General features: G+C 37.4%; 1 protein-coding gene across 4 annotated transcripts in view; it reads left to right on the top strand.

Moving 5' to 3' along the window:
* The window catches only part of LOC117407087 (neural cell adhesion molecule 2), a 276,877-nt gene that overhangs the window by 244,173 nt on the left and 10,383 nt on the right, over nucleotides 1–22,321 (top strand). For 3 of the 4 annotated variants that reach the window (XM_059029424.1, XM_059029425.1, XM_059029423.1), the window contains exons 13-15: nucleotides 4,883–5,002; nucleotides 6,001–6,122; nucleotides 7,735–7,912. In XM_059029424.1, coding sequence (XP_058885407.1) covers nucleotides 4,883–5,002; nucleotides 6,001–6,122; nucleotides 7,735–7,912 — 420 coding nt within the window. Of the gene's footprint in view, nucleotides 1–4,882; nucleotides 5,003–6,000; nucleotides 6,123–7,734; nucleotides 7,913–10,575; nucleotides 12,488–22,321 lie in introns of those variants that run through there. The other variant, XM_059029426.1, reaches the window with a different exon arrangement.

Below are 22,321 nucleotides of genomic sequence, written 5' to 3'. Positions count from 1 at the left end.
GTAGTCATAATACAGTTTAAGTATGTATTATCTCTTTAAATTGAGAAGAATGTTTAGAGAGAGATTTGCACCTCATGTATCTTTCCTAGTCTGCTTCTTTTAATATGCTGTTTTTATATATACATACTTGATTGTTTGTTCTGTTAAAATCTTTTTGAACATATAGGCTGCATAATTGCTAGTAATTAGGCTTTCAGCAATCCACTTTACTTTAATATGCATTATTTAAGTGCAAAGTACTCATCTGCCTATTTCACAGTGTAGCAGACATTGAAGGGCCTCACTAAGAAAAGAACCAATCAATTAAATAAACCAATCAGTGCCAACTATAACAATCTAATAGGAAAAGCTATGTGTCCAAACATTTGCTTAAAAAGAATGTAATATTGTGGACAAGAATGTGGTTGATTGAAATATTCATTCATGTACCCTTTAAGTTTCAATATTCCCATTATCTAGGCCACAGATGCAGTATAAGAACATAAGAAGAACATAAAAAAGTTTACAAACGAGAGGAGGCCATTCGGCCCATCTTGCTCGTTTGGTTGTTACTAACTTATTGATCCCAGAATCTCATCAAGCAGCTTCTTGAAGGATCCCAGGGTGTCAGCTTCAACAGCATTACATTATAGTGCATAGTGGCTTAAAGCCTTTGCACCTACTGAATACATTCAGAAGCTTAGTATTAGTAACACATTAGCATCTTGTGATCAGAGGGACTGGGTAGAGATGTACAGAATCAACACCATATTCAAACAAGAATTTTAAATGTGTGGAAAACTTTATTTTAAAAGTTTGGCTGAGATCCTTCCCAAGGGCTAGTGAATGTGTTTGAGTAAACTTCATGGAACAGGGCGTCCTTACATTCATAACAACGAACAAAGGAGTATTTAGTCAAATATTGTGTTAATGAGGTAGCTTTTAGTGTTTTGTTTGTCTAATTACATCACAACAACATGATGCTAAATGATTTACAGACAATAACGATAATAACAATAATAATCAGTAAAAAGTAATTATCAAATGAAAATCAAACAACATCAAAACGTGTGCCATTATCGACTTGCTCTGTGCCATTTATTGAAATGTTCAATACAACAGAACCCGGGGTTGCCTTCGCAACCACGGCACATTCTTCTTGTGTCTTTTCTTTTGTTTTCATTTTCATATCAGACCCTGTACCTTTTTTACGGTCTCTGCTTCGCTTGTGCTGGAGGGATAGTCACAAATGCTTGTACACAGCTACTTTGCGCAGGCATTGTGATGGATCTGCCTGCCGCATTGCCTGTACCCAGTGCTTTGTTTTGATAGTATTTCATCACAGCACTGCCATTTCAAACCAAACAGCTTCCCGTTTGCAGCTGGCTTACCTGTAAAGTAGCTGCATGCTCTTGTGTTCGTACAGTTTGTATTGTTCTTGGCTCCACATCCTCTTCATCATAATCGCTGAGTGATAAGTCAGCATCACTGTCGCTGGAATCGAAATCCTCAGAACCAACTTCACTCCCGTTGCTCATTATAGAAAGACTACGTACGTTGCCATGTTTAGCTTTCGCTAAAAACTATATAAACTACAACTAAACAAGTAAAACTAATAATAAAACAAAAAAATAATAATTTAAAACAATATATATTTTTTTGTAAAAGCTGAATGGCTTCCTGCAATATATCTCGGCCTTCTAAATGCCTACAGCTAGATTGGAATCACTGCATTACACGCAATTGGATACAAATGTCACCTGACCCTCTCCCGACTTTCATTGCACATTCCACAGTACTAGAAACCTAAAAAGCTAGACTGAGAAACCGATCATAGAATAGAATGGGAAACTTGACGTACGCAGGTATGGCATGGTACTGTAAGTGGGTTTTCATTTGACTTACGTGTGTACGTCATGGTGTTGAAGTGGTTAAAGATATCTTAAAAACAGCACATTTCAAGATATCTTAAAATGCAATTTGAGATATCTCTAAATGATAATTTGGCTTGCCATGTCTGACAGGGCATCTTAGTTAATTATAAGTTCACATAGAAAGTGTTTCATTACCAGATTCGGAGGGAGGTGAATGAGAAACCTGCAGGGGAGTTTAAAACAACAGGCATGACCCCGGTTTGATAGCCACTTTTACTCCAGATAATACATGTCTGTTTCCTTTGCATGCTCAAAGTTTTTCATAATACCCACTCTTTTCCTCCCCAGCACGGTAAAGAGAGAAAGAGAAAAAAAGAGAAACAGTGCTGTCAGCACTAACTAGAATAATGCTGTCAGTAAGAGTTGGATTGCCTTGGTAGCCTACTGTGCTACACCTGTTTGTAAAACACCACCTCCCCCTTACCCTCATACATTCCTCCCCAAGGAGCATGAAAACAGATCTCTAACTTTCAAGGGTAAAAATAACCATCAATAAATAAAAAAATACCAAACCTTCAATGGATAATGTCAAAGCTAAATTGTTTTTTTTTTTTTTCAGTTTATCAGTAATAAGTCTGCAGCATCATTTATTATATATCCATTAGTGAAACGATAGCCTTGTGTAGCTCTATCAAAACCACGACACTGAACTCAAGCACGGAAGCAATTTCACAGAGCATATATAAACATTACAAATGCTCATGGGGTACAGACATTTTATAAATTCCAGTGAGTTCTTCCTGTCTGTTTGCTGCTGGATCTATTTGATCTGAGACCGGATGTCTGTATGTTTTGCTATTCTGTCTTATTGAGGCAACTCATCAGTGCTGGTTATTGGGGATATATTTTTTTCGTACAACAGAATAATAATAATAAAAAAGACTTTGTAGGGAGAATTAGTGTTTAGATACCCAAGTAAAGCTGATTTAATGAATTAGCATGTGTAATGGTTTAACTCAGTTAGCACTCTTAGTTACAAACTTCTCCCAAACGAGCTCAAGATCGCAAAGGAAACAACTGCACAATAAAACATGCAACACCATTATATCTTTTATGATTGTTATCAAAATGTGTAAATAAAATACAGTACAAAAGTAAAAAAGTTATATCAAGATACCATACATCAGTATATTAATCTAAGTATGCAATAATAGAAAGGTAATATCTCAGCTTCAGTGTAAATATAATGACATGTGAAAGCAATCATTCATTAATGGTGTCTTTTCTGTAAGAAGAGGCTAGCTAGCCTCTCAGAAAGATGCCGGATGAGTTTTACTTGCTAGATGCTATCATTCATCGCCTATGAATACAGTTCTGTAACCCTAGTACTGGATCACTATCAACAGGCCAGGTGGTGTGCAGTGTTGATTTCTCTCTAAAACTGCACCAACTGTGAGTTAGTAAAAGAAAATCTCTGTACAAACTTCAAGTGAGGCTGTCTGCAGAAAGTCTATGACTGTGCTGTGTATTTTCACAAATGTTTCATTCATTGCAATTGGATTTTTTAAGAGAGGCTTACATGTTCCTAACTATTTCTTATGAAATCCATGAATAGTCTTTGGACTGATACCCAGTTTCTTGCTCTAGTGACATTGGTTCTTTATCTTTCTCAAGCCACGTCTCTTACTAAAAATCTAGAAATGTACACCACCCCCCTTCTCTTTGCATAAAACAAAAACAAACAAGTAACATTTGCAAGCATGGCAAAACGTTTTTAAAGGGCAATGTGTTTAAATATCCAGTGGAAACAGGTAACAGATGTGCTTTAATCACTGGTAATGTCCCCAATGATACAGTGTACAGTATGTTTATCTAACCAGCAGGGGTTTTTTTTTGGAAGGAATACCAAATCCAAATATAAAATACTCATTCACCAGGGGTGTGCGCTACAGTGCTTCTGCAAGCCTGTAATGGCATTTACTGTGCGTGTTCTAGTACTGAGCAAACAGATTGCATTTCACAAATTAGCATCCAGTGGAAATGTAATCTTGGTAGAACCATGTAATCCTCTTTACAGTGTTCATCACAAACCCTGTAATCCTCTCTCCTTCATCCCAAACCATCTAAGCTTCTCTTCCTATCCTCATAAACCTTGCATCAGTTTTCTGTCCAGGGTGTTTCTCCTGATTTGCTTAAATACAATTGATAAGACAAAGAGTGGGTGTAATGTAATATACTTGCTCTGTATATCTGATAAACTGGGATGCACACCATTAAATCATTTTATCAAACACATATCATTAAAGGTATTTGGTTTCCAATTATTGTTTTGTAGTCATATCATCATCATATTCATCATATCCTTGATACTTTTAAAAACGCTGAGCTTAGTAAGATTCGTATTAATATGTTCTAGAAGATACTCCTAGGCAGTTCCCCACAAGGACTGTTTGTGTTAAACTTGATTATTAGTCTTACCTTCAACACTTGTGCCAATGTCCCTGCCGGCAATTGCAATGTGAATTAATTGCTGCTGCTGACAAGATGCATTGTGTTTGACTTTAATAATAAAATTGGACTCACTCTCTTACCTTTATACTTACATTGATGACTTAAAAGACCCTGAGGGGAACGTCCTAGAAGCATCTTTTAATTATTGCTATGAATCATGCTGAGCTGAAACTTTTAAAAAATATGTTTCAAGGAAGTAATAAAAAGCCTAAATTAGATTAGTCTACCGTACAACGTTTGGCATTTTGTTATCAATATGTTGTGATGCATTGTGAACGAGGTCCTCTTGGTCCCTGAGGGCTCACATGCACTGTGGTGGCTTGTGTTTGTTACAGCAATGGTTCTGCTTGGTCCCTGAGGGCTCACATGCACTGTGGTGGCTTGTGTTTGTTACATCAATGGTTCTGCTTGGCACCTGAGGGCTCACATGCACTGTGGTGGTTTGTGTTTGTTACAGCAGTGGTTCTGCTTGGTCCCTGAGGGCTCACATGCACTGTGGTGGCTTGTGTTTGTTACAGCAATGGTTCTGCTGACTAACCTGGAGCCCAACACCACCTACGATGTCAGAGTGGCAGCTGTGAACGGGAAAGGCCAGGGAGAGTACAGCAGAATAGAGAGTTTCCAGACGCTACCAGTCCGTAAGTAAGGTGCACCACTGGGGCACACATTATTATTCTTTTAGGGCTCATATTTCAATGAATGAAATCAACACCACCACCAATACTGAATCAACACCAGGGTAATAGGACGATTTACTATATTTCATTGGTGACTGTGAATAACTAGCTTTTTCACATTGTTTATTATTGGTATGTTCTCACATGTTTATGAAATTAGAGTACTCAACTCAGAAAGTACTGTTCTGTTTAAAATGCTTTGAAAACTAATTTCAAACTAATTTCAAACTAATGAGAATCATAGGTCCTGGGGGCCAGGGGATTATAAACGAGCCACAACATACTGTGTAAGCTAAGCTTATAAACAGTTAATTAACTAAAAAAACAAATACATGTACTGGCTGATTTTCAATGCTTTTGCTCATGAGCTAATTTTGCACTGCATCACTTTTCAGAGCTTTGCTCCAAAATACTATTTTCAAAAGCATTTTTTTTTTTAATTTGGGAGCAATCACTTGCTCCACTGGCCCCATTGCTCCAATGCATTTCATTATTTCACAGCACTGAGGTCCAAATTTCAATCACCCTCTCGCAAATATTCAGAAATAAATTACCTCAAACGTCATTCATATAAAATGTGGCAAACTGAATATACAGGCACAATAATAATAATAATAATTATAATAATAGTAATAATAATAATAGTAATGAAGTCGACATAGCCTGAATGTTTTTGCAGTTAAAGGAATTACATCGAACATCAAAAGATCCACTCATCTTGAGTAAAAATACTACAAATAAAAAATAAAATACAAACCATAATCTGTACTGCTTGTGTCAGGAATATTTTTTCCATGAGTGAATACATAAAAAGCAGATTGTGTGTTCTGGAGCGAAACCAGGCAGGAATCAGTTGAGATCAAGTGAGAAAAGCATATTAGCGTGCAAAAGAAAAACAGAACAGGTAGTGTTAGTGGATTAACTGCAGGCTAATTTGTGTTGTTTGATGTTGCCGGTAGGGGAGCCCAGTCCCCCGAAAGTGCACGGCCAGAGTGGAAGAGGAAAAGCCTTCCAGCTCAGCATCACCAAGCAGGACGATGGTGGAGCACCAATCCTGGAGTACATTGTCAAGTACAGGAGTGTAAGTAACCAGGGCTTCTCCACACACAGGCACCATATAGAATACACACCCATGACCAGATATCCTTCTTGACCGTACACAGAAAGAACAGTAAGAAAACTGATAAAGTTATCACATGCACCTAAAACGAACAACGGAAATATCTTGCACTGGTATGAGGGGGAGAGAGTGCCTTGTCGACAGGTCTAAACTATAGACCCATCCCCTTTGATACCTGGTCCTCAATAACGCACTGCATCTTGAAGCTGTCTTACAAGCCTTTTCTTCTCAATATCTCAGCTCCAACATTTATGTGAGGTCAGTTCTGGGCTAGAATGCCTTCCAGATACAACCATTAGCCAACCTAGTCTGTTTCCCAGCTCTGGGCCCATCCATTGAGAGTTATAACTGCAGCTTGCTTGTCAAACTGTTTTCACTTCCAGGCCCCATCAGATTAGTGCTATCAGTACTCAAAGTAATCAGAGGGACAGAAACTCCATCTCTCTGGGAACTATGCTGTGACCTTTTAGCTAATAACTTTTTTTCCCCATTTCATGAAGTCTCTCAAACATGACATGCTATTGGATCTGACGGAGGAGCATCTCATCCTCTGGTGCTTTGTTCCTTGCTTCAGTGCCGTTCATTGACATTTTACTGGCCTTAATAAAATAAAATAAAATAAAATAATAATCTTATCTGCAGCTCCACAGACAGGCCCATGGCTCCTCTGAGGGAACACTGCTTACCGGTTTCAACTTGTAAATATTGAAATGTTCAGCACTAAAACATGCCATCCATGCACCATGTGCAGATTAAGTTTTGCAAAACGTATGTGATTTTCAGATGAACGGGAATGTCTCTGGGTCAAGTTTGAATTTGTAGAGTACTGCTGGTATTGGAACACCTCCTTGCTGTTATTCTGAGAAGCTGCAAGATCGATCGGATTGGAAAGCTGGTTTTATAGAAAATGTAAATGTTTGAGCCTGAAAGGCCCAGCAAATTCAGGGAGAAGAGGAATGTATCAGTGGTGATTTTAAAAAGGCCCCAGCATTTCAATGTATGAACAAAGGACATTCCAACTATGAAATATAAAAGAATTGAGAATTATGATTTTTATATATTTTCAATACAAAAACATTGCAAGGCAGAGGAAGTGGAGCATACAAATGCCTCATGATTTAAAAAAAAAAAAAAAAACTAAAACACAAAAAACAAATGTTCCAGTTTCTGTATCAGCTCAAATAGATGGTTAAAATTGTGAAGAACAGGAGCATTTCAGTCCCAGCACTAAGGTGTTACGTGGTTGAGAGTGGGAGTATTTCATCCTCAGCACTAAGGTCACATGGCTGAGCATGGGAGTATTAAGGTATACTAAGAATAGGTGTTCCAGTCAGCTCTGTGGTAACCATGGTTGAGTGTGAAGAATAAGAGCATTTCTGAGCTTTGAGAAGCCCAGTATTAGAGAGCATGGAGGATGAAATGATGATGACAATGCTTGACCTTTAAAAGACTCTCTATCTGAAAAGTTAATTAATTTGTTTACCCTCGTACCCTCCTAAGTGCCAGAATAAGAACTCATTCAGAGAACTGAACTGTCTACATGCATACAGAATGTCTTCTTTATTGATTTCAGAAAGATAAAGATGACCAGTGGATAAAGAAGACAGTCATTGGTGCCAAAGATCAAATCATCCTGCAGCAGTTACAGTGGAACACTGAATATGAAGTCGAGATTACTGCATTAAACAAGCTGGGTCCTTCAGAACCAGCAGTCTACCAGTTCACCATGCCACAGAAGTCAGATATTACAGGTAAGGGACACCGTTTATATGAAATAGTACTGTGCAGCTCCTTGAGCGTTCGTCATGCAGACAGGGTCGACTTGTCTAGAATGAGTTTTGTGGATACTGAAGTGGCGGTGCCGGTTTTGTAAATGATATAAAACAAACGTTTGTGGTTAAGAATAAAAGTTTTAAAAAATGAATGCTTGTATCTTATAAGACAATATTGAGATATACTGTAGTAAGGGAATGTTATCAAAATAATAAGCTTATAGAAACCCAGTGTGCAAAATACTAATAAACCGCTGTTAAAGTGGGTCACCCGGAGAAACTCCTGTTTCAAAAGTACTGTGAACCAGCTGTGCTGGAATTGTCATCTTCTGTTCTTTAAAATGTGTGCTGCAGTTCACATTAAAATAACCTTTTCTCATAGTCACTAATACTAAAGAGACTGGAAAAGCAGGGACACGTTTTGCAAATCTCAAGGGCAATGATTGGTACATATTCAACAAGGCTAGGAAAACAGTATTACCGGTATGTACAAATTAGTTAAGGTGACCAAACATGCTTTCTATAAGAAGCAAAAATCAGTTTCTGCACCAAAAATGTTCCTGTGATCCGTAAATACAATTTAATAAATGGCTGTCTTCGTGAACAACTGAGCCTCCATCTTTCAGACATCAGTTTAATTAAGGTATGTTATCTTTCTGCAAAACAACATAACAGAACCACAGCTTTTCATCAATATCCATCTTGAATTAACTAGAGTAACAGGGGTAGCAATTCAACTTCCCTACGGCAACGTTTATTGTTACAATGTTTTTGGTAGGTGGCACCTGTTCAGTGTTTTTACATTGCAAAGCTCAGGCTGCGTTTTGTGTGGGTTCATTGATTTGATTCGGTGGATGAGATAAATAAAACGAGAATAATCTAAAGTATTAAAGGCACTTTATAAATGCAATGACAAAACATAGTAATTTACCACAATCTCAGCAAATATTTTAACACAAATCTTTAAAAACAAATGCTCACATTTTGTTTCTATTAAAATCTTTGCTAAAACTTTATAATAGGGGTATAGGGGAGAATGTATTTATGCAAATGCCTTCCCCAGTGTTGCTATTTCAATTTTAATCAAACTCTTACTTAATAAGGAATAATAATTTGTTCAGTATGGACGGTCATATTGCTTCAACAGTATTTAACTCCTTTGGTGTTACCAAATATATATTGGTGTAGTACAATGCTGCTTTTTTTGGTGTAAAATAGGATCAGAGTTTACCATAATGGTAAAATAATGTAACACTTTATTGGACAACTCTCAGAACAAAAAAAAATAATTAAATCAACAGTCTGTCTGTGGCATATAATGCAATCAGTGTGTCATTTTTATGTACAGTACAATGTGACCTGCACTCAACTTCTTCCCACTCTCATATTTAGAAAGTCAAAGGTTGTGACAAAGCGACAATCTTCATCCATAAACATATCCCATCAAAGTGCTTAAGCGCTGTCAGGTCTACATCCCTCCCAATATCTTTTGGTATAATGAGACATTCATGAGGTCTACCTCTGTAACCCCTTGTGCTGTGCCTGTGGTGTCATGTCTTCTTATTCCTTAAACAAATCCAGAATCATGCCATAGCCCCTGTGTCTTCTGCATGACGCTTCCAGACATGAGAGCGAGATAAGACTGTATATGCAGTGTATACAATATATGCAGCTACTGTAGTTGTTTTGTTGATTGTTTTTTAGTATAATAAATGTCACCTTGCCATGTTAATAAATTGTCATTTATGTATTTTTTCCATCCCTCTTCTCCCATTGTCCTCCCTTTCTCTTTCTTTTTCCATGTATTCTGTCACTGCAATTCCCCCTTTCAATACTTTCCTAATGCATAATGCATTGCATTTTCACACAACACCAATCTGCTGGTTTTTACTTCTGCAATGTGCTGCTGCTAAACCCTTCCCTCCTCTTAAATGCGGCCTCGCTATTTGAATGATTGTACTGTTGCCTTGGTTTCTTTTATCTTCCTTCTGAACTCTTTGAAAATGAATGTATTTATTCCCCATTCCAAACCTTTCCTTTATACACTCACTACACTATAATCCCCTTAACAACTGGATTGTTTTCCGGTTCTGTTATGTACTCAATTGCTTATAAACCCACACTGCTCTGTTGCATCTCCTCTAACATGTCATCATTTCTCGAATGCTTCTTCTGTCAACTTCTTGCTGAATCTGCTCCATGCTACATTTCTCTAACTATGCCCAATTGTTTCTGTATTGCTTCAAAACGAATTCCCTTTGTATTCCTGCATCTGTAACTTCTGTATAATCACCACATTCTCTTCACACTCTTATGGTCTCCTCTTACATATTGAAATGCTACCTAATTTCTCATACGTTTCATCACTGTTCCATTGTGTTCCTCCATTTTCAAATACACCTGTAATTCCAAATCATATATTTATAACGGTGGTGACATTACTCCCTCTATGCACACAAATGTTTTCTCCTGCTACTGAACCTACATTTTTCTGCTTTCCCCAACCCGTATCTGCTGCCCATTTCAACATGCTTTTTTGAACGTTCTGCGTATTCTACTCCCTCCCATTTTCTGTGTGCCTCCTGTACTGCTCCTTGCATTTCTCCTCCTTTCCCACCCCACTGCCTTCCACCCCATTGCAGAATGTTGTGAAGCATCCGAACATGGAAGAGGAAGCCCCTCACAGTACCCAGTCACTGCTGTTGCTGCCGCTGGAGTCACATTAGTATTTGCCATCCATTCCTGTTTGTCTTGATACTGTCCTGTCCTCTTGGTACAATGCTCTGGTGGTTGCCAGGGCTCTCTTGATGTTGCAGTTTTACTGACATTCTGACAACAATACTGGGTTGTACACTATTTGAAACCCTGAAGTCTACAATTTGATTTACTGTATAACACACGTTAAAACCACTAGTGGTAATCAGAGTCTGCTGACTGGCATTGCATAGAAGATACTGTGTACTGGTAACAAAACAAAGTACTTTCATTGCAAAATACAGATATATTAATGCTGTTACACTGTTCGACTGGGAGGATAGCTGTGTTTTACAACTTACTTTGGGGGTAATATAGTTTTATTGTATTTAAATCTGCACCAATATAACCAATGCTAATTATAAAACATAAGTGTCACTACTTATTACTACACTCTTGTGAATATTGGATATACTACATTTATTCAATGTGGCTCTATATTTCTTACTTGCATAATAACATTAAACACATAAGAACATTTACGAACAAGAGCATGGCCATTCGGCACAACTATGCTTGTCTGGTTCCTGGTAGCTGATTCATCTCAATATTTTATCAAGTTGGGTCTTAAAGGATCCAAGTGGTGGATTATTTTGCAGAGGGGGGCAGATTAACCTGAACCATTACTTTAAGTGCAGTATGGAAACCAAGACGAGAGGACACAGTTGGAAATAAAGTGGAGACAGACTTAGGACAGAGGGAAGGAGACGCATCTTTGCAGAGTGGGAAGGTATAGGATGGACTACTTAGTCATGTTGTTGAGGCAGAATCACTTGGATCCTTTAAGACACAAAGTTATGAGAACAATCAGCTACTGAGCCGCATGGCCTCCTCTACTTGGTAGAATGTCTTATCTTCTTATTAATGATGTACTGGCTGTAAGAGTACAGAAGACGTGTTTGAGAGCCCTGTTGAAACCACAGGAGTGCTTTAAACTTCTGTGTTTCAAAAGTCACCAGGATGTTATGATTGGAAATAAAGTATAATATGCAAAGTGAATCTAAAGAAGCTGAAGAATACCTTAAATTAAGTGTGGTGTCATACCGATACCAAGTAGCACTTCATGGGTCACCATGACTTTTGCATCAGTTCTTCGTAGAGGGCTTACAGTGTATCATTTGTTTGTAGACTGTAGACTACCTTTATTTGGTCTTTATAATGTTTTCTGCAAACTAAAAATTCTGTTAAGTCCCTGATAGAAGAAAGTCCACAGGGAGATGTACCACCATTGCCTTGAGCTCTCTGTTTTGTTGGTATTAGTTTTATTACTAAATACCAGATTGCCTGTTAGTCACAGCTTTTACATTTTCTCCTCCAACACTATTAATATTTATTAATATGAACAGCCTTATTCCTGCTATATGATGTGATGTTTACTGTAAAGTGTCTCCAAACCTTTGTTAAGTCTGAATCGTAACCATCTTCGTTTTCAGCAATGTACTGCCTGATTTTCATTTCAGTTCCCTGTCTTTATAACTATAACCCATTTGACTGATATCCTGTTCCTTCCATTCCTATTTTAGATGTCACAGACAATGCCATCTTAGTTTGCAGGCCTCTCTACGCACCTTGTATTGAATGTAATACTTGTTAGGGTAACTATATGCATACAATATAGTCACTGGTTCGAGACATCAAGCAACTGGATGTACTCATTGTTTTTCCCTCAGTCTGTCAAGCATGTAGTACCAGACCTCAGTAAGTGCTAGGAGGTCTCTGTGAAAGGTCAAATATAAGGCTGAGCTTTCCTGTGACAAAGGTCATTCTCTGACATAATAAAATGTGATGTGTGTAAAAACTCTTGATGTATGATGTATGTCTTTTGTAATCACAAGCAACTGTATGAACGTGGAGTACAAGATTCTAAGTGTGCACCCTATAAAGAGGGTACCCCAAAAGGGGAAGTGTGGCAGGGAAAAGGGCAGGGTGGATCATCTATGTTAATCAAAAGAGAACAATAACTGTACCCTCACTGGATTTCATGACAAGTGCTTATAGAATATAGAGGATGAATACCATATATATTCTGTGCAGTTCTGTTTAAAGCACCCTTGTACAATCCAGTACAAATAACAAACAAATTATAGTACAAATGCATGCTAGCAATAATATGTTTTATAGTGGTTTCTCGAGATATAGTCAGCAGCAGAGACTGGTAACATTCCTGACAAGGAAGGCTGAATGAGGTACGATTTCTAAAAGGTTTGAATAGGCAAAGGACAGGATAAAGAGCCACATTTTTTTATATGAAAAAAGAGCTTGTAAAACGTAATCTCATCTTGATCAAAATCAAGCTGGGGCAGCTGCCTATTCCGTATGCAGTGTGCAATCCAATCTGCAACCGGGATATTTTACAAAGTTCAAAGATTGTCTACAAGTGTAACATGTATCTATTTTTGCCATTTATAAATAGTCACCTGCCTCCTGAAATCCACTGACCGGTTTGATCTAGGTTGGCTGCTGATGTAAATGTACCTGACTGCCTCGGATCACTTTTAGCTGGGCCCCAGTGGTAATAGATCACTCATTTGCTTGCATCCCTTAAAATCATGCAGTTGCAGAAATAGTGCTTGAGTCCATTTGAATGGCCTGTTTATTGCTTTAATGTTGCAATGCCAAAAGCAATCTGGAATTGTTTAAACACAAACTAAAAAAGCTATGTATTCAGAACCTGCAGGAGATCCGCAGAATGATAAAACAGTGAAAATGATTGCTTTGGTCTCAGCCAACATTTATATAGCATCTGCTTTCTTTGGTTCAGTGTCAGAGATGTTACACACTGAGATAATGTATGTCTGCATGAAATGCACTGCAAAAAGCAGGATCTGTTTGTAATGACATTAAAGCTGGTGCAGATTTGACATGGCAGATGTTCAGTAATTGTGTTCCTCATACAAGCTTTATACATGAGCTTGGAATATAAAGTGACTGTGTTTATTTTACATCTACACCTCTTGTCAAGGTCCTCTTGGTTTGGAATGCATTGCTACTTTGCTTTTAAACCTGGGATTTGTGTTCCACCACTGTACTATAATGTGACTCATATCAGATTAACAAGATGCTAATAGTTTTCCTTTTTTTTTTTAATTCAATGAAACTCTGCTTCACATTGACTGCATACTGCATGCCCTCGTCAAGCATGATCATTCACAAATGCAATTAGGTAAACAGCACTCTGTGGTGTAAAATAACCCTTTCCTAATTCATTGTGTTCAATACTTCATGGTTTCTGAAGTCTAAAATAACAATAGCCTTGTTAACCCCAGGGTGATGTGAAGTTTATAAGCCTACATTAATCGCATCAAAAAATAATCTTACCAATGGACCATGGTCAGACAGAACATTCTAACAATTTTACACATGTGCCTTTTCCCCCATGTTTTCACGTTTGTTTTCTTACGCCATTAATTAACTACTATTTAGCAACCATCCGATACAAGCCATGTAATGAACTGTATAAAGTATAACATCACATGAACACACTGAGCTCTATACTAATCTTGCAGGGTTTTCACCTTGGAGGGATTGACTTGTGTCAATAGGAAGATCATCCACAATTTAAAGACTGTTGATATGGTTAAACTGTCTTATGTAGTTTCAACCATTGAAAAGGCATGGCTGAAACCGATAACCTATTGGCCTTGTGCATTAATAAAAGGAGACATGTCCAGCTACATCTCCAAGAGAGATTTAAACTGCTTCAATGTTGCCCATGACACAACATCAATGGCAGAAGAATTGTACATGTTGGCAGCAGAGCAGTAAAGAAATGGGGAGTTCAGAAGCTTAATCAATGAGAAGGATCATGGTGCAGGCTGAGCCATTTGTAGATCTGATTTCTGTACTAATCGCTTCTGCTCGATAGTATCAAACTGCAGGAGCACTCTAATGAGTGGTAGAGGTTTCAGGTTTTTTTTCCCAAGAAGCTTTTACATTTATAGTCTGAAATGGTTGAGTGGTTTTATAGAGACTTTGGTTCTGTCAGGTCACAGACCTTTTAGAAGCTAACGCTGTCAACGCTCACTGCACTGCCTATGTTGAACCTGTGGCATGCGTTAGCAGAATGTGAATGGCAATACAAGAGGTCGGGTTTCCAATTGCATTGTTCAAAACCTGCAAGCCTTTTTAATTACTTCAGACACTACTTGCAAAGCTCTCCAATTCCCAATCCATTAAACTGTGCAAAGACCTAAACAACAAGCTGCAAACCAGAAATAATGCTGGCTTTTTAAAAATTACTTAACTGTAGTGTCTATCACAATAATGCACCCACAATATAACTGTCACATTACCAATTTCCAGTAGTATAGGAGCTTAAATTAGCAAAGTGAACAACTATTTTTCATGTTAATTACTTGGTGTGACAGGCAGCACCATCATGCTTCTAACTTTGCACAAATTTACTGTCAAGCATATAATAATCCTTCAACATAAATAATCTATTGAATGTCTGCAAAAAGATTGCCTTGTTGCACCCCTTGCATGGATTCCAGTAATAATAATAATAATAATAATAATAATAATAATAATAAATAATAATAATAATTCAATCATTTCTAGAACAGAAGTTGATCCACCTCTCAGCAGTCCAGAAAGTGGTAAGGTTGTCTGGTTCCCATGGCCCTCTGTTCCTCCAGACATGACTTCCTTCGTTTCTCCTCTTCTGGAACTGGAATTTGGAATTGTTATGTATTGGTGCTAGTTTGTGTCTTACACATACACACACACACACACACACCCCCACACACACACACACACACAAACTATAAATAAACTATAAATCCAGTTTAAAAAACCTAATCTGATTAACATGGTTCTGAAGACAAGAGTATGTGACGATATTTATTACATGATGCTGGCCTATTTGATTTCCTTTCAGTTCGGCTCAAGCGGAAAATAAATAGAAATTCCATAAATAATATAAATTACGACACAACAGCTTTCAGCCAACAGAGCGAACTCTACCGGGATTCCATTTAGCTGCATCTCACGCAGCATCTTAATAAAACATGATTTGTTTTAAAAAAAGTGTGATATCGTACATTTAAACTAGCTAATATAGAAGTATTAAAAAGTCAATAATAGTAAAAGCCTTCACAAACATTGACATTTTTTATAAGATGATAAAGACACCTTGTCAAAACTCTTATCTAAGATTTTGCTACATTTTCAGCACTAATGGCTGTTTTCTCAGAACCTGATTAGTACCAGTCATGGACTACCTGAGCTAAAATAGCCTTCTGCAGTCCACAATTAGTGATAATCTAGGTCTGTGAAACAGAACTATATATCATATGACTGAGTGTTTAAGAGAAATATTTGTCTTTCTGACCAAGTATCCTGTTCTTAAGAAGGTGATTTGAAGAAATCAGATGACTTTATATGGTATTTCTTCTATTTATCCTGTACATGGAGGATCTTTGATTCAGCTTATTCCTTTGGTTCAGCTTATTCCTGGAAAATCAGTTCTCTGCACTGAGAAAGCTGCTGTGCATCACATCGTATGCTCACATCTGTGGCTCTGTTTCTGACCTCCAGATCAGATGTTTGTTAATGTATCCATATCGACTACTGATGCAGACAGAACTATAGATCATCTCCTACATGACCTGTGTCCAGCAGCAATAAAAAGGCTATAAGTAGACTATTAAGAATCAGTCAGGGTCTGACACTAGATTAGGCAGAAGGGACTCTGCATTTATCAATGTGTTTCGGAAGACTCCCTCATATTGCTTTGTTGTTTATTGTTTTTTACTACACCGGATGCAATTCAAAGATAATGGATTATTTTGCTGAAATGGCTTTTCCATTTTAAATGATGTGAACACAGGAGTATTAGAGACTGTTGTTTAGCCATGTGAGAAGCCAGATGCAGTGGATGGAGGCAGCTTTGAATAAAGAAGCAGACAGTATATTGTTCCTCAGTAAAGTCCTACTGGGTCTGAATTTTCTTCAGCAAATTTAAATTCCCTCGCACTTTATTTTGTTTTGCATACAGTTTTTTTTTTTCTTTTTCATAAAACTTCCTAATGTTTTGGTTTCCATTACATTAAATCCCTGTTCTTGTTAATCTTTGTCTCATCACATAGGCTTTATTTATAACTTGCTCGCACAACCTGAAGTGCTGAAAAGTTTATTGGGATCCACATTATTCCCAATCTTGATTTCAAGTGTGTTTTAAATAGGGGAATCAGCAAGAATTAGCATACATTTCTCACTGGCTCTAAATTAATCCTGCACTGAAGTCCAGCATAAAAAGTAGTCTTGCAATACCACACAAGTAAAAGGTAACACTTTACATTAAGTGTCTCTAATTACTGTGTATTTACATAGTATCTGCTTAGTAAATGCATGTGTACTTGCACATAATTACAATGTTATTATGCATAGTTAGATTATTTGCATGATACAACCCTAATCCTAACCCTATCCCTACCCCTATCCCTTGCCCTATCCCTAACCATAACCCTAACCCTAACCCTAACCCTAAACCTAACTGGATACAATTGTTTACTTATATCATGCACATGTTAAGTATATTGTAACTATGCATAATAACATTGTAATTATGGGCAGACTAGAGAGGTAAATGCTAATGGTTACATTCTGTATTTTTAGACATGTTTCTAAGAGCTCTGTTGAGGCCATAGAAGTTGTGGGGCTGATTATGTTAGCTTGTTTAATAATTAATTGAAACGATTAATTAATTTTAATAATTACAATTGTTCAAATTAATATGCGTTAATCAACTTGACCATTACCATATTAGATCATCATCTAAACACAGACAATCTATTAGTTATCTGTTAAATAATCTGAATATGCATTCACGTTAATTAAGACCTTATCATAATCATTTTATTTAATGATGTGTATAAGATCGAGGAATTACAATGAACACACAAAACACCCTCAACCACAACAAGGTAGGTTAAAATATTGTAGTAGTATATTAGATAATAATAATAAGGGTACAGAAAGGAAAAACCTAGAAAATCATCATGAGGTAACAGTTCACATACATATCAATGCAGCACAAGTAAACACTTATTCCTTGAATGTATATGCTTCTATATGTGTCGTTTCTCAATAATGCATTTAAACTACAGTACAAGTGGAATCCGTATTGCTTTCCTAACATTCAGTATAGGGTCAGCATCTCATTCTAACACAGTGCATTAACTCCTCTGTCTCAATCTCAGTACAGGCTGCACGGATCTGTTAACAGGTGATGATGTCACTCTGCTAACAGTTTCCTCAGCTCAACTACACAGATAGTGGCCCTGCATCTGCCGCTCACAGGCAATATAATTCTAGTTAAACACCAACATGTATTATTAAAATGTAAAACAAAACATGTTCAATTACAATTCTTCTAATAACATATCACAGCTAAGGCTGATCTACAATTGTTTACTAACAATTACACAAGTATACTTTCAAATAAGCACTTCATATGACAATATGAGTTGAGCAGCTTATTTACTTTTTAACAAGGTTCAAACTCTGAGGTTGTTCATACACGCCTTAAAAGAGCAATTTAAGATAACTATTTTATCAATTTCTATGTGTTGTAATTACAATTAATTACTCTAGTTCCACAAGGGAAAAGTAAGGAAATTATACTCAACAGTTCCTTGAACAAGATGCCAAAAGTCTGCAGAATAAATCTTCTATTGTAGTTATATTTTCGCTTCGTTTCCACAAATCTTCAAACCCAAGTTGGGCTCCTTTATCTTCAAAACCCAAGTAGGGGTTTTACACACGTCCCGTGTGTTCCTTTATCTTCAAAACCCAGGAATGGTTCTTTTTGACAAGTAGATAAACTGACTCACAGATGTCTCTTTTTCCTATCAGCAGGAGTCCTAAACATAGAACAAACAATACATATTTCATAGCTTACATGACAAAAAAGAAAGTCTGCAACTAGAGAATATACTGGGCAGCAATGTGGAGTAGTGCTTAGGGCTCTGGACTCTTGACCAGAGGGTTGTAGGTTCAATCCCAGGTGGGGGACATTGCTGCTGTACCCTTGAGCAAGGTACTTTTACCTAGATTGATCCAGTAAAAACCCAACTATATAAATGGGTAATTGTATGTAAAAATAATGTGTAAAAAATAATGTAATTGTATGTAAAAATAATGTGATATCTTGTAACAATTGTAAGTTGCCCTGGATAAGGGCGTCTGCTAAGAAATAAATAATAATAAAATAATAAGGTACAGAATCTTCTTGCAGTAAAGAAGTATAAAGCTTAAGGCTATCTTCTCTTATGGAGCCAGAGTTAGAAACCAGTTCAAGGTTCTTGCTGCAAGTTGCCAATTCTTATAGGACTTTCACATAAAGACCTATACGTTACCCCTACAACTGTCTTCCATTGTTTTGGACAATGGGTTGCCTCACCCTGCGTAGGATGAATACATTATCTAATTATGACATCCTTCTGCTGTCTCCAACTTCCATTTCCTTCATAAATTCTGATCGGATGCTCTGATCTATTTACGATCCTGCAGAGCCTCTTTGTGTCTGGTTCAGTTAAAGTCCACCAGCCCGAGGCTCACTACCCCTCCTTTGTGCTGTGTGCTCGGAATTTGCTTCAGTCAATAGTTCACATGCTGCCTTGCATACTGTGTGCTGAAGAATGAATCCAAAAGATTAGTTCAGATATCTACTTATATCAAAAATAGTTATTAATTCCAGGCAATTGTGCCTACAAAGTGCTTTAAACTTCTTGGTTTTAAAAAGTCACTAGAATGATATTTCATACCAATACCATGTTGCCCTTTAAGTGGGTAGCGAGTGTTCAAGATAAAATATTCAAATTAATGTTATGCACAATTCTAGTATTGAACTCCGGGCGATAATTGCAGATCACAATTTAAAGCTGTTGTCTCGGTCATAGCGTTTTGAGATATTTAATTTACTCCTATTAAAATGGTATGTTAAATTTCAACAATAATTAACCTCAACAATTTTAAAATAAATCGTTGTAGATTTACCTGAAGCAATTACTGGGGTCATTTATGTGCAGCACTGGTGTTCCAAAAAATGGTCAATTATGTGCTTAATTTAACATGCACACATTTTAATGTTTTACTAGTATTCTTAATTTTAATTGCTGTAATCAGTTTATAAATGTTGCTGGTTCAGTTCATCTTTATATAGGTTTTTTTTTTTTGTTTTTTTTTTAATCAGTATGTCCTCTGAAATTTAACTCATAAAAATGTCTAACGTGATCACTAACCATGGAGTGTAATGTACAAGAATTTGGTTTAACAGCTTTGATACAATGTGGGTCATGGTGTCTTTTTCCATTCGTGACATGTATGTATTCAGTCTAGACTGAATTCAATACGGTGCACCTGTGCAGCCTCCCCTATGGCTTTATGCCTTTCTGAAACATGTTTTACACATGTTCACATGCATGTTAAATAAAGGAATTGGATACATGGAAACAAGCAGCACTCAAGAGCTATTTAACACTTCAGCAGCATTTGCTGCATGCCTGTTTGTGACAGGATGGCGTGTGTGATGACGTCAGGCCAGAAGCAGGAACTGAAACTGGATACCGCAGGTTGGGTGCAATGGCGTTTGCGCCGTCTTTATTCAAAATTCAACAAATATAAACCAAATGTTTTAACAAAAAGAGAAAACTGTGCTCACCAAGCAAAATAAACAGTTAAACAAAAAACAAGTCACGAACACAAAAAAGAAATACAATAACTGGTCCAGGTCAGGCTGAGCTGTAGCCGTCACTGTTCCTGGACCTATTCTTAAACTTAAAGCTTTTTCTCTCTCTCTCGTTGCTCTCGCTCCTACTACACCACCCCGAGCTGGAGAGCTGGAGACTTTTTATACAGGTGGCCATCTCCCGATTAGCAACAAATTAAATCACCTAATTAATTCGGGAGATGGCCACCTTCTGCACGAGTTTTCTAATCAACGGCTACGCCGTCACAAATACATAAATAAAAATATACGCGGTGCTTCGCCGTCATAAAACACAATAAATAAATAAACAAACAAACAAACACAAAATAACACGGCCGGAGGGGGACCCCGTTCTAAAATAAAACAAACAAATACTGTACAGGGCTGCTCGCCCTGTTACACTGTTATAACCCAAATGGCAACTAACATGCCTTTGTACCTGCAGATGATGGTTTTCATGCAAACAAACCAAACCCCCTCTGTATTCTTTCTTTACATTGAATTCAGACCTTTATATTTGAGTTGTCTGTCTTAATATGGTGGACCTCTTTCTCCAAACACCTTTCAATTGGATCAAGGTTGTAACTAAAGCACTCTTAATATCACTATACCCTGTGAAGTTTTACTGTATTAAGATTAATGTTACTATGCTAGAGGAGGGTAGAAGCAAGTATATAATAGAGGAAGACTTATTTTGTGGTATATTGTAAGCAAGGTGAAGAGGGCTGAGTGATTTGGCAAGCTGTAAATACTGAAGAGTTGAAGATGTGATGAATTACACGCTGCTGAGTGAAGCTGTCATATGTGTATGTGTACTCAGCTAAGAGCTGAATGAAGATACAGTATTAAGGCTGAAAGGAGCTGCAGTAAGTGGAGATGCATCACTGAGGCTCGTGGGTGCATCTGTGAGCAATGATATGGAGAGTTCAGATGTTGGAGGTTTTGAGCAGTGCTTTATTATTGCATGGAGGCTCAATGAAGATATTACCGCTGGAACGAATGTCTGATGCATGAAGTTCAATGCGAGTATGATTTGAGAGGACGCCGCTGTGATGTGCACAGTGGAATTTGGGAATGATGCATGCTGCTGAACACGTTTGTATTATACTGGGCTAAAGAGGTGGAGATGTATGGAGCTAAACGGTGCTTTATCATGTGGGCTGAACCAAGCTTCAACACTTCTACGGTTCACTGGAACAATGATGTACCGTTAATGGTTTAATGAAATGGGGATGTGCAGTGATGTGAAGAGGCGGAATCATTTTACAATGTCTGTCATAAATGAAAGGTGAGGTTAAATGGTGCTTTGTGCAGGACTCAAAGCTTGTGCATGGGATGAGCAAAACTAATATGACTTGACTTCAGCCAGGATGTGCAGGGCTGTGGTACAGCATGGTTTTCAGTAGCAGTTCCTGAAGTGTTCCCTGCAGCTCTGTACAACTGGGTATCAATCAATGGCAATTCACTGCCGCATTGATCTAAAAGGCACTTGTAAGCAAAGTTTTTCTTTCACCCAGGGCCCAACATTTTACTGCCATACCAAGAAAATAGCAGATGCAATGGATTGGTCGTGACCTTTCCTTAGCTCTATCTTAGGACCTTATCACGCTGCCTGAATTATCTACAGGTGTGCATACTGGGAGATGTATTTTTGTCAAGTTTAATCAAGGTTAAATAAATCTTACTCAGGACTACAATCCCACGCTGTGAATATAAAGAAATAAAATCTAATATGAGGAAGTAAAATATAAACTATTTTATATAATAAAGAAAGTTAGGGGTTTTTATATAATAAAGAAATAATCACAGATAAAATAGGAATGGTTTTAGTTAGTTTGATGACAACAGGTTTTATTTTAAATCACAGTGCAGATTGTTTGATTGGTACTCAATTACTGTTTACAAGCACAAACAAGTGAACA

This window comes from Acipenser ruthenus, chromosome 8 (assembly GCF_902713425.1).
Source record: "Acipenser ruthenus chromosome 8, fAciRut3.2 maternal haplotype, whole genome shotgun sequence".
NCBI lineage: Eukaryota > Metazoa > Chordata > Actinopteri > Acipenseriformes > Acipenseridae > Acipenser > Acipenser ruthenus.
This window is presented reverse-complemented; position numbering and strand designations above follow the sequence as displayed.